At 46.5% G+C, this 12,968-nt stretch overlaps 1 protein-coding gene across 1 annotated transcript in view; it reads right to left on the bottom strand.

Annotated features, from left to right (window-relative positions):
• Positions 1-577: 577 nt before the first annotated feature.
• LOC119976295 (cytochrome P450 2K1-like) overlaps positions 578-12,968 on the bottom strand; it is a 31,254-nt gene continuing 18,863 nt past the window's right edge. The window contains exons 6-9 of the mRNA XM_038816722.1: positions 11,214-11,355; positions 8,118-8,305; positions 7,564-7,705; positions 578-978 (exon numbers count right to left, since the gene is read on the bottom strand). Coding sequence (XP_038672650.1) covers positions 785-978; positions 7,564-7,705; positions 8,118-8,305; positions 11,214-11,355 — 666 coding nt within the window. The 3' untranslated portion in view covers positions 578-784. The remainder of the gene's footprint in view (positions 979-7,563; positions 7,706-8,117; positions 8,306-11,213; positions 11,356-12,968) is intronic.

Raw genomic sequence — 12,968 nt, 5'->3', positions numbered from 1 at the left:
GTTCTATATAAATATGCTACTTTTTGTCTCTCCTGCTGCAGAAATTGCAAAAGATCTCTCCATTAAAAATAAGTGTGCAGCTTTTTTTGGAATGCTGGAGCAGAATGAAAGGTTTTAAAATGTCATTGCTAATTAAGGTAGAAAGGTTGGGGAGTGTAGGGTAACGGGTGAGCTCGAACACTGAGCAGCTTCACAAGGAGCTATGTAATACTGATAATGAAAGAGAATGAGGAGAATCTGAGAGCGGAACAGTGTCTCTGTCCGAGTGTTGAATATGTAAATAAAGGTTACTTCAAAAAAGGTTCTTTACCTCCAGCCAGATCTCTCATTAAGAGTAAGACGCCCCGATGACTTCCAAAACGAACCAGCGAGGGCAGCAGAATTGGCGGGAGCGGCAGGAGGATGGGCTGGAATACCTTGTACTGAAATGTTGGTCAGCTCAGTCGGAATATTAATGCAAATTCAACCACTGGCTCAGCGAGCAGCAGTTAAAGGGCTGCTGCGGTAGACATGCAGAATTGGAAATTTCAGATCAATTTTCTGAACAAGATTTTAAGGATGACACATTAAAATGCAATATTTTTCAACTATACTCCATTTTATTCTGCAGTCTGGTAGTTAACCTAGTCAGGATAAAACGGATACAAAGCACAGTGTAGCAACAGGGGGATATTGCACTAAGTTGAGAGTGTCCGTCTGTGGCATCAATATCTCGGATATGTTTGGAACAAAACCTTATTAATCATCAAAGTCTTCGATATAATCGGCCTCTGTTATGAGAATGTTAGGACTGACGGTGGACGTGAGGTTTAACGCACACCTTGTGAGGCTTTGGATTCAATATCCCTCCGACGACCGGCGTGAGGTCCAATCCGGTCACTCCAGGTGGGGAATGCAAGTCAAACTTCTGCAACAAAGCCACAAAGAACAGGAAGAGCTCCACCTTGGCCAGTGTCTCTCCCGGGCAAATCCGGCGACCTGTTGGAGCAGAGCAAGCAACAAGAAGGCGTGTTAACAGCTGCCTTGTCGACACAGACACATCCGTGAGGTAAAATACTGCCGCCGCTGGAGGTCAGGAACGGAAAATTCAGGAAATATTCAGCAGGCCAGCCAACGTCCTGTGGAGAGAACCAAAGTTTTCACTTGAGGCCGCTGACCTTCCGTCGGAGCTGTAAAAGTTTGGAAATGCAACTTTAAAAAAAAATAAGTATAGAAGCAGGAAACAAAGGGGGAGCTCAGGGTGGCAGACAAGAGTGACTTCAGTGAACAGCAGAGTCATCACCGACATATTGGAGTTATGGCTATCGTCTGAAGTTGTTGAGTTTCGACGTCTGTAAAGCAGTAAGTTTGTGAAGCGTGAAACCCCATGTGGACCCCATGAGGGCAGAGGAGAGAACAGGCCAGAACTCTGTCCTCAACACTCAGCTGACGCCCACTCTTTTCTGGAAAATGACCTTATGGTGTCTTAGCCAGATCTGACCTCACACAACTTAAAATTGTGGCCAATTTTACACAATCAAGCTGACCAGCCGCGATTGCATTGAACAGTGCAGCGGGCTCAAGAGGCTAAATTGCCTAATCCTACTTCTTTCCTAGTTCTATACCATAGAATTTACAGTGCAGAAGGAGGCCATTCAGCCCATCGAATCTGCACCGGCCCTTGGAAAAAGCACCGTACCCAAGCCTAAACCCGTAACCCCACCCCACCTTTTTGGACACTAAGGGCAATTTTAGCATGGCCAATCCACCTAACCTCCACATCTTTGGACTGTGGGAAGAAAACGGAGGAAACCCACGCAGACGCAGGGAAAACATGCAGACTCCACACAGACAGTGACCCAGGCCAGGAATCGAACCTGGGGGCCCTGGAGCTGTGAAGCAACTGTGCCAACCACCGTGCTACCGTGCTGCCCTAGGATTTTCACAGTAACTTCACTGCAGTGTTAATGTCAGCTTACTTGTGACAATAATAAAGATTATTATTATGTTCTAAGAAAGAACTGTTCTGTGTGATTTCACCATCCAGCTCTTGGCCTGTAGTCTGTAAGTGTCAGCAGCTCAAGCACAAATCCGGTGTTCTTGATTAATAAGGGGATGTCTTGATTAATGTGGAGATCAGGGATTATGGGGAGAAGGCAGGAGGATAGGAATAAGGACCAGATCAGCCATGATAGAATGGCGGAGCAGGCCCAATGGGCTGAATGGCCTAATTCTGCTCCTATATCTTATAGTCTTATGGACTCCTGCATGTACATCATGAATCAAAATGAGCACAAGCAACAAAAATGTAGTTTTAGAAGAAAATTCAAGTTCACTGTTAATTTTGTCTGATTAATATTGATGTATGGATTAGTTTCACAGGTAAAGATATTTATGATTATTTTATAACTAGAATGTTTCAAATAAATGTGCTTGCATCTACTATTAATGTTTATAATTTGAAATGTCTGTACTTCTATTTCTCACTTGAATGAATAATTTATCTTATGATATTTAATTGAAAAATTAATGCACATAAATTTATTACATTCTCATTAATTTGGGTGAGTTATTTGGGTGTCTGCGTGGGTTTCCTCCGGGTGCTCCAGTTTCCGCCCACGGTTCCAAAGATGTGCTTGGACATTCTGAATTCTCCCTCCGAACAGGCGCTGGAATGTGGCGACGAGGGGATTTTCACAGTAACTTCATTGCAGTGTTAATGTAAGTCTACTTGTGACAATAATAAAGATTATTATTTGTTATTATTATTATTTTGCAATAGTAAGTGAAAGTGGGCAAACTCGGACTGGTAGGTCGTCTGCGGGGCCTTCTCTCATGGAGGACAGTGGATAAAAATATTTGAGAGCCTCTGTTTTAAAGTACCTCATTGAAAGATGAGGTGTTGTCCCTCGTGCATGTGACGTACTTGATTGGAACAGTGTGGGAGGGTGGGGACAGAAGGGTCAGGATGGAGTGCACAATTAAAATGGCAGGTGGGTCAGGAACTCATGGTCACATGGACTGAAAAGGGGTATTTAGTGCAGTGGTCATTCAACTTGCTCCTGGTCTCCCTAATATGGAGGAGATCTTGTCATTAAGATCGGTTAAAACAACTGGTACCATACATTTCAAAGAACTGTATAATTTTGAGCTGATTGAGGTTTGTAAGACGGTGAGGGAATATTACGGTGGGGCAGCAGGGTAGCATGGTGGTTAGCATAAATGCTTCACAGCTCCAGGGTCCCAGGTTCGATTCCCGACTGGGTCACTGTCTGTGTGGAGTCTGCACATCCTCCCCCTGTGTGCGTGGGTTTCCTCCGGGTGCTCCGGTTTCCTCCCACAGTCCAAAGATGTGCGGGTTAGGTGGATTGGCCATGCTAAATTGCCCGTAGTGTCCTAATAAAAGTAAGGTTAAGGGGGGGGGGTTGTTGCGTTACGGGTATAGGGTGGATACGTGGGTTTGAGTAGGGTGATCATGGCTTGGCACAACATTGAGGGCCGAAGGGCCTGTTCTGTGCTGTACTGTTCTATGTTCTATATTGCGTTCTTTTAAAAATTAATTTCCAGGATGTGGGGGTCTCTGACTCGACCCTAATTGCCCCGTGACAAGGTGGTTGTGAAGGTGGTCAAGAAGGAGCCCGCTGCAGGCCCTGAGGTGTAGGTACACCCACCGTGCTGTCAGGGAGGGAGCTCCAGGATTTGGACCCGGCGACACTGAAGGAACGGCCGATATATTTCCCAGTCAGGATGGGGAGTGACTTGGAGGGGAAGCTCCAGGTGGCAGTGTTGGCAGGTTAGGGAGGACCAGCGGCTAGAATTTTAAGTTGTGTAAGGCCAGATCTAGGTCAGATGTAAAGAGGTTGTTTCCAAGGGAACAGTGGATCTCAGGAACAGGTTACTGCGGACAATGGATTGGTGAACTCCTGCATGTGGGAGCTGGACCTGTGTCTGGCTGGAGGTCAGGTCTTTCAAAATGTAGATACTGCATCAAATCGATCAGAGTGGTCTCCTGAACCAATTTTTTTATCACCTTGTACGTTGTGCTACAGGCGGTATCACAATTACATAAGAACATAAGAACTAGGGGCAGCACAATAGCATTGTGGATAGCACAATCGCTTCACAGCTCCAGGGTCCCAGGTTCGATTCCGGCTTGGGTAACTGTCTGTGCGGAGTCTGCACATCCTCCCCGTGTGTGCGTGGGTTTCCTCCGGGTGCTCTGGTTTCCTCCCACAGTCCAAAGATGTGCAAGTTAGGTGGATTGGCCATGCTAAATTGCCCCTTAGTGTCCAAAATTGCCCTTAGTGTTGGGTGGGGTTACTGAGCTATGGGGATAGGGTGGAGGTGTTGACCTTGGGTAGGGGGTAGGGTGCTCTTTCCAAGAGCCGGTGCAGACTTGATGAGCCGAATGGCCTCCTTCTGCACTGTAAATTCTATGAAAAGGAGCAGGAGTCGGCCATCTGGCCCCTCGAGCCTGCTCCGCCATTCAATTAGATCATGGCTGATCTTTTGTGGACTCAGCTCCACTTTCCGGCCCGAACACCATAACCCTTAATCCCTTTATTCTTCAAAAACCTATCTATCTTTATCTTAAAAACATTTAATGAACGAGTCTCAACTGCTTCTCTGGGCAAGGAATTCCATAGATTCACAACCCTTTGGGTGAAGAAGTTCCTCCTAAACTCAGTCCTAAATCTACTTCCCCTTATTTTGAAACTATGCCCCCTAGTTCTGCTTTCACCCGCCAGTGGAAACAACCTGCCCGCATCTATCCTATCTATTCCCTTCATAATTTTATGTGTTTCTATAAGATCCCCCCCTCATCCATCTAAATTCTAACGAGTACAGTCCCAGTCTACTCAACCTCTCCTCGTAATCCAACCCCTTCAGCTCTGGGATTAACCTAGTGAATCTCCTCTGCACACCCTCCAGTGCCAGTACGTCCTTTCTCAAATAAGGAGACCAAAACTTAACACAATACTCCAGGTGTGGCCTCACTAACACCTTATACAATTGCAGCAAAACCTTCCTAGTCCTAAACTCCATCCCCCAAGCAATGAAGGACAAAATTCCATTCGCTTTCTTAATCACCAGTTGCGCCTGTAAACCTGAGGGGCGGATTGGATGGAGAAGCGGCCTTTTCTTTAATGTCCTTATATTTGTAGATCTTCAACTGGGGGCTCTATAAAGTGTGGCACAGAATAATCAACACGAGGAAGATCCCACACTGGTTAATACTAAGTTAGCACATCACAATTCAGGGCACTAATCCCTGTGATGCCCAAGTGGGCAATTGGGTTCAATGTCCCAAGGAGGGGAACTGCAGAAATCAGCCGGAATATTTTTTTTAAAGTTCTTTCATGGGATACGGGTGTTGCTGGCAAGGCCAGTAGTTGTTGCCCATTGCTAATTGCCCTTGAACAGAGTGACGTGCGAGGCCATTTCAGAGGACATTTAAGAGTCAGCCACTTTGAGTCACATGTCGGCCAGACCAGTCAAGGACGGCAGTTCCCCCAGTGAACCAGATGGATTTTTATGACAATGGTTTCACGGTCATCATGCGACTTTTCATTTCAGACTTTTTTATTGAATTCAATTGTGAACATCTGCCATTGTGGGATTCGAACCTGGTCCCCAGAGTATTAACCTGGGTCTCTGAACTACCAATTAAGTGACAATGGGTGAGATTCTATGGCCTCCCTGCGCGTGTTTCTCGGTGACTGGAGGTGGCCCGACATTGGCCGACTGTGGGATATTCTGGTCCCACCACTGTCATGGAATCCACCCCTCGCCGCCAGGAAACCAGCGGTGGGGATGTGCTGTTAATGGGACTGGAAAATCCCACCGGCATGAACAGCTGGAAGATCTCGCCCAATAGCATAGAATTTGCAGTGCAGAATGAGGCCATTCAGCCCATCGGGTCTGCACCGGCCCTTAGATAGAGCACCCATTATATCATCTACACTGCCGGCTCCAATGATCGTTCCATTGCCAATCAGCTCGCCAGTGAACACTGGCCAGTTGGCATTGACACCCATAGAAAAGCAGCTAATATACACCATGAGGAAAGATCGCACTAATAAGAAACGGCGGTCACAAGGAAAACCGAGAATCGCGAGATGTGGTTCGTGATTTTCTCTTCGGGAAATCAAACCAATTGTCAAAGGTGGAGTGGACCAAGGAGCACACCTTCGCTGCAGGGGGTGAGGAGATGGTAAAATCAAGAGATAAGGTTAAAATGTTCTGTCAACTCCAAGTGGCCCCAGGTAACGGGAGGGTTAGATAAGGAAAGCAGGGAGAAAGGAATAAAAGGAGACTTTGATGGGGGGGGGGGGTTTGCTGATGTAAACAGAGTAAGAAGGGGAGGCTTGTAGGGAGAATAAACACCGACATACGCCAGTGTTCATGTGTTGTAAACACTATGTAATACATACGTCAGAAATGAAAAGATAAGTGGTGGCAGGAAAGAAATTGCAGAGAAACAACATGAGTGCAATCAAATCAATATAGTACTGAGGAGCCTCTGAGACCTATGTATAACGCAATTATTTAGAGAGCTTTCTAATCTGTAGAGGAGTGGAGAGATTTGGGAATTCGAATGCACAAATCATTTTTCGAGCCAGAAGACGGATACAAAAAGTAATTGAAAATGCGATCAGAGTGCAAGGCTTTATCTCGAGGGAGGCTGGAATACAAAAGGAGAGGAAGTTATGCTTTAATTCTACAGGGGTCTGGCGAGACCCTCATCTGGAATATTGGGCGGGATTCTCTGATCCTGAAGCTAAGTGTTGACGCCGTCGGAAACGCCGTTGCGTTTCCCGACGGCGTCAACACGGCCTCAGGATCAGCCATTCTGGGCCCTACAAGGGGCCAGCATGGTAGTGGAGCAGTTCACACCGCTCCAGCTGCCGATCTCGGCGTGAACTGGGCGCCGCGGGGTCCGCGCATGCGCAGTGGCACCGGCGCCAACACGCACATGCACAGTGGCACCGGCGCCAACACGCACATGCACAGTGGCACCGGCGCCAACACGCACATGCGCAGTGGCACCGGCGCCAATGTGGCTTCCTTCAACACTCCGGCCCCGGTGCAACATGGCACAGGACTACAGGGGCCGGCGCGGAAGAAAGGAGGCCCCCCAGCCAGAGAGGCTGGCCCGCCGATTGGTGAGCCGGGATAAGTGATTCGTGACTTTGAAAGGGTGGATAGAGCCAAACTATTTTCCTTTCTTGGGGAGGATCTGGAAGTGGGCATAACTTTAATATTGAGTAAGGCTGTTCAAAGATGTCAGGAAGTACTTCATAAGTTGAAGTCTGGAACTCTCTCGCCCAAAATCCCACCGAGACACGATGGGTCAATTGAAGATTTCAGAATTGAGACTAACATTTTTATTAGGCGAGGGTATTAAGGCTTTGGGAACCAAGGTGATTAAAAGTGCAGATACAAGATCAGCTATGGTTTAATTGAATGCCAGAACAGGTTTAACGGGCTGATAGGCCCTTTAATGAAAAAGTGTCAGCGATGTAGATAAATGCAAACTATTCACAAATGTTCATTTTTGTTAAGTGCTTCCCAATGAGTTACCTGTAGAGAAAGGTATGAAGGCATCTCTCCTCACAAACTTGCCATTGGCATCCAGAAAGTGGGCTGGGTTGAATTCATCGGGCTTTTCCCATTGGCTTTTGTCATAAAGAACCGAGGCCAGTAAAGGAATGATGTAAGTTCCCTACAGAGAAAAGGAAAACATTTGTCTGGCGCTCACTTACGATGCAGTACTTCTTTGATACCGTCCTGTTAACGAAAGAGGCAAGCTTGGAGAGACACAGGGGCGAAAATTAATTGTGCTACCATGGCAAATAGAGAATGGTCCCAGCACCACACCAGGTAGGCCCGAAGCCATCAACGATTATTGAACTGAGACCGTTGAGCTGTGAGCGCCAGTCGGGGGTCCGCAGGCAGCTCGCCGGTCAAGTGAGCAGAACGTTTGGGCAGATGGGCATGATTTTTTAATTCATGTTTGATAATACGGTTACCGATTCATCTGCGTTAAGCCTTCTGAATGCTGTAACACGATGGGGCATTTTATCCTGCAAATGGTCAAAGTAACTCTTACTTGCGATAGATTTACTTCTCCCTACCTTAGCGATAAAATATCCTTGGAAGTTGATGTCCACGGTCGTGGTTCGTGGGATGCCCAAAGGAGCAATGTTTGCAAACCTCTGAACCTCGTGGATAACTGCATCAGTGTAGGGCATATGCTTCCGGTCCTCCATCCTGGGAGATCGCTCTGATCCGATCACTCGGTCGATTTCTTCCTGAACTTTCCCTACAACAGGAAAAGGTAGAAACGTGGCATGAGGGCAGCGTGAATCGGGTGGTATCACATCTGATGGCTGTTATCTCACCTACTGAATGTGTAAGGGAAGGTCTAATGGACAAACGTTGCCTTAACTCCCATTCTTCACTGCCCCCCAAAACATGTTTATCTTATATGATCCAGATTACACAGAGAAGAGAAAAGCAATAATCCTGACGTAAATCATTGTTTGGCAGTAGAGAGTATAATCCATAGGCTGGCTTTTAGAAATGTGCTGATGTTTCTTTACCTCCCAGTCTTTTTCCATTCCATCATTGCTGCTCCTGATGTGGTGTGGCTCAATTCAGCTCCATAGCACATCTGATGTCGAGGTGTTGGGTTTGACTCGACCCACTGAGCAAACCTCTCTAGGTCCTGCTGATGAACCATATAGCTCAGAGCAATGGGTGGAATGGGTGGGATTGACAATGGAGGGCGGTTTGCGGGGGGAGGGGGGTGATATTCGTCCCAGTTGGCTCAGTATAGCCCTGGAAGCCACAATGGATATGGTCGAAGATGGTGGAAAGCAGGAAGCTTATCTATGCCACTATTTGTTCATTGCTGGTTAAATTCTATCCCTATGCACACCGAGTCCCTAAGCCCTGGTTTCTACCAACCCATGGCCTGCGACCTGCCAAGTTTTGAGTGTGGACTTTGCATCATGAAAAGTTACAGCTGATAGATTCATTTCTCACTGATGCTGTTTGACCCATCACAAATATCCAGAATTTGCAACTTTATTCTTCTGAAGGAAGTATGGAGCTTTCCAGTTACTTCGGGCCAGCCAAACAGGAACCGTGGGTAGTTTTTTCTCGCCCTTCCTGCCAGCAAGGTCTTCCAGTCCCACTCAGGGCAAATCCCCAGCGGCCGACAAACATGCCGAGAGAAAACCCCACTCCGTATTTGTAGGAACACAGCAACAGGAGGAGGCCACTTAGGCCCTGAGGCTTCTCCCACCATTCAATTAGGTCATGGCTGATCTGAAAATGCTGAGGCGGTGGTCTAGTGGTATTGTCACTGGACTAGGAATCCAGAGGCCCAGGGTAATGCTGTGAGGTCCTGGGTTCAAAACACACCATGGCAGATAATGAAATTTGAATTCAGTAAAAAAAAAAATCTGGAATTAAAAGTCTAATGATAAAATCTGGCGATTGTTGTAAAAACCTATCTGATTCACTAATGTCCTTCAGGGAAGGAAATCTGTCATCCTTGCTCGGTCTGGCCTCCATGTGACTCCGGATCCACACAGCGAGCAAGCCACTCAGTTCAAGGGCAATTAGGGTTGGGCAACAAATACTGGCCCAGCCAGGGACGCCCACATCTCAAGAATTCATTTCAAAAATATTATTCCATCCACCAAGCTTTGGTTCCATTAACCCTAACGTGGACAACCTTTTGGGCGGGGAGAATTATAGATTTATAGACTCTGTGTGAAGAAGCCCTGAACGGCCTGGCTCAAATTTCAAAGTTCTCTCTCTTGTTCTGATCCACCCCCACCGCAGCAGAAGAAAGTTTCAATCTATCTGCCCTTTAATCCTTTTAAAAGTTTCAATTTTGATCACTTCTTAATCTTCTAAAACTCAAGGTAAGTGTGGTCTATGCAGCCTGCCCTCACAATGAAACCCTTTCTCCACTTGTCCCTTCCGGGTGTGCATTTATCTGGGTTCTTCGAAGTTTGAGGATTGGCAAAGGCGGTGTTGGTTTTTTGGGCGGCATTTCAAATATACATCGAAAACATACAGAGGAAACAGAAGCAGGAGGAGGCCATTCTGCCCTTCGGCCCTGCTCCGCTATTCATTGTGGTCATGGCTGATCGAGTTCAACAGTTGGGGCCGAGGTACAGATCCCTGTGGTACCCCACTGGTCACTGCCTCCCAATCGGAAAAAGACCCATTTATTCCAACTTTTTCCTTCATGTCTGCTCACCAATTTTCTATCCATCTCAAGACAAGACCCACAATTCCATGGACTTTAACTTCACATTTTGGGCAGCACGGTGGCACAGTGGTTAGCATTGTTGCCTACGGCGCTGAGGACCCGGGTTCGAATCCCGGCCCTGGGTCACTGTCCGTGTGGAGTTTGCACATTCTCCCCGTGTCTGCGTGGGTTTCACCCCCACGACCCAAAGATGTGCAGGATAGGTAGATTGGCCACGCTAAATTGCCCCTTAATTGGAAAAACAAATTGGGTACTCTAAATTTATTTAAAAAAAGAAAAAAAACCTTACATTTGTGGGCAGCACAGGGGCTAGCACTGTGGCTTCACAGTTCCAGGGTCCCAGGTTCGATTCCCCGCTGGATCACTGTCTGTGCGGAGTCTGCACGTTCTCCCCGTGTCTGCGTGGGTTACCTCTGGGTGCTCCGGTTCCCTCCCACAGTCCAAAGATGTGCGGGTTAGGTGGATTGGCCATGGTAAACTGTCCTTAGTGTCCAAAAGGGTTAGATGGGGTTATTGGGTTACGGGAATAGGGTGGAAGTGAGGTCGGTGCAGACTGAATGGACCGAATGGCCTCCTTCTGCACTGTACGTTCTATGTTCTACAATGAAACCCCTTCTCTGTTTGTCCCTTCCTGGTGTGTATTTATCTTTTTCCTTCCTGTCTGCTCAGCAATTTTCTATCCATCTCAATACACGACCAGCAATTCCACTTTAACTTTATATAGTAATCTGCCAAGTGTGAGCTTGTCGAAAGCTATTGAAAGTCTAATATCTGGCTGACGAAGGAGATATTCCGCCTCTTTGTCGAGGGTGTGGGAAAGATAGGAAGCCTCTTCTTAGGCGCTGTGAGAAATCAATTGGTGCGACAGAGTGAGGTCAGGAGAGACAAATGCCCAATTGAGCTGGGAAAACTGAGAGGGGCATTGGACATTCTTTCTTACCCTGGATATCTTGGTATTTTATCATGATGTAAAGCGCCCAGCGAATGGTGGTGGCTGCAGTTCCCATTCCAGCAATGAAAAGGTCACTTGTTGTGATCAGTAGATTCTTCTCATGAAAATATGTGTCTGGGTTTCCCGCCTCCTTGAAAAGGAAATGGAGGGTCACAGAACGAGATCAGAATATTCAATGCTCCCTTTCTGTTACTCTGCAGTGCACAATTTTTACAATTCCCAATTACTATTACTCTGAAATGCGAACTTCCTTTTAATTCCCCAATTGTGTAAATGATCCCAGATGCCATTACCCTGGAGTTGAGAGATGACACTGTAATCTCCAATACTCCTGTGCTGCTGTGCGGATTGCCAGAGTCTAAGGTGATGGCCTGGATATTTCCAATGGTGGAAAGCCTCTCTCTCTCGTTGTGAAAATGGGGCCAAAGTCCCACTTCCCAGCACAACTCTTACCATTTTCGACATGAGTGAGAACGGGTCACGGAGGCAGCTGTCCTGACAAATCAGCAGCTATCTCCACTCAAGTCTAAATGTGGTGGCTGAGGAATGTTAGATCTGGCATGGGCAGGTCTGAACTTTGTGGAGTCCTTTGGGAGAGGAGTGTAGGTAAGGTATCCTTTTGGAAGGGAGGGGTAGGCCTTTGGATATGGCCCTGGGGCACCTTTTAAAGATAAGCCATTCATTCAAGTGCTTAATCCCTTATAAAACAAGCATTCCTTCTAATAGCACACATTAGAATTCATAATGCCACTTCAAAGAATTTATAAGCATTGGGAGCTGTCAATTAAACTGTGAAATGGAAGGCACACTACTGTGGTTGTGGCAGGTTGTGAAATCCAGTCACGTGGGACTAATCTAGTAATGATAGTCCCAGAGTAAAGGTATCCTTCGGGAGAGGTCAGATGCCCCTTCGTGTTGTTATAAGTAGGCTTAAATATGCATAAAAGATGCATAAACCATTAACTGTCAAGCTAATTGGAACTGTAAAAAGTGTCAAAATGAATTGTCAAAGGTAATTGTTAACCTGTCAAGGCATTTAAAGCTCCTGCCCTTTAATCATTCAAAATAATGCCTGGAGTGTTTAAAAAATATCATTGCTTGCTTTTTCACTTTATGACTATCATTACTAGATTAGTGCTGAAAGCAATAAAAATCTGGAATTAAAAGTCTAATGATGACCGTGAAACCAATATCGATTGTTGTGAAAGCCCATCCAGTTCACTAATGTCTTAAGGGATGGAAATCTGCCATCCTTATCTGGTCTGGCTGACATGTGACTCCAGATCCCTCAGCAATGTGGTTGACTCTTAAATTCCCCCTGAAATGGCCCAGCGAGCCACTCAGTTCAAGGGCAATTTGAGATGTGTAACAAATGTTGGTCCAGACCCCTTCAAATAATTTTTGTTTTTAAATTCTACTTGGAAACAACATAGGGAGGGTGAAAGTTTAACATTCAAAATTGCGGAAGAGTGAAACTTTGGGGCCGCAGGGGTAAGCATTGCAATGGGATCTTTTGTATCCTCCTGTGAGGGAAGATTGGGCCCCCAGTTTATCACCTTTGGCAGTGGAGCGCTCCCTCAGTTAGACATATAATTTACAGTTCAGAAGGAGGCCATTCGGCCCATCGGGTCTGCACCAGCTCTTGGAAAGAGCATCCTACCCAAGGTCAACACCTCCACCCTATCCCCATAACCCAGTAACCCCACCCAACACTAAGGGCAATTTCGGACACTAAGGGCAATT

Source organism: Scyliorhinus canicula, chromosome 13, assembly GCF_902713615.1.
Source record: "Scyliorhinus canicula chromosome 13, sScyCan1.1, whole genome shotgun sequence".
Lineage (NCBI taxonomy): Eukaryota > Metazoa > Chordata > Chondrichthyes > Carcharhiniformes > Scyliorhinidae > Scyliorhinus > Scyliorhinus canicula.
This window is presented reverse-complemented; position numbering and strand designations above follow the sequence as displayed.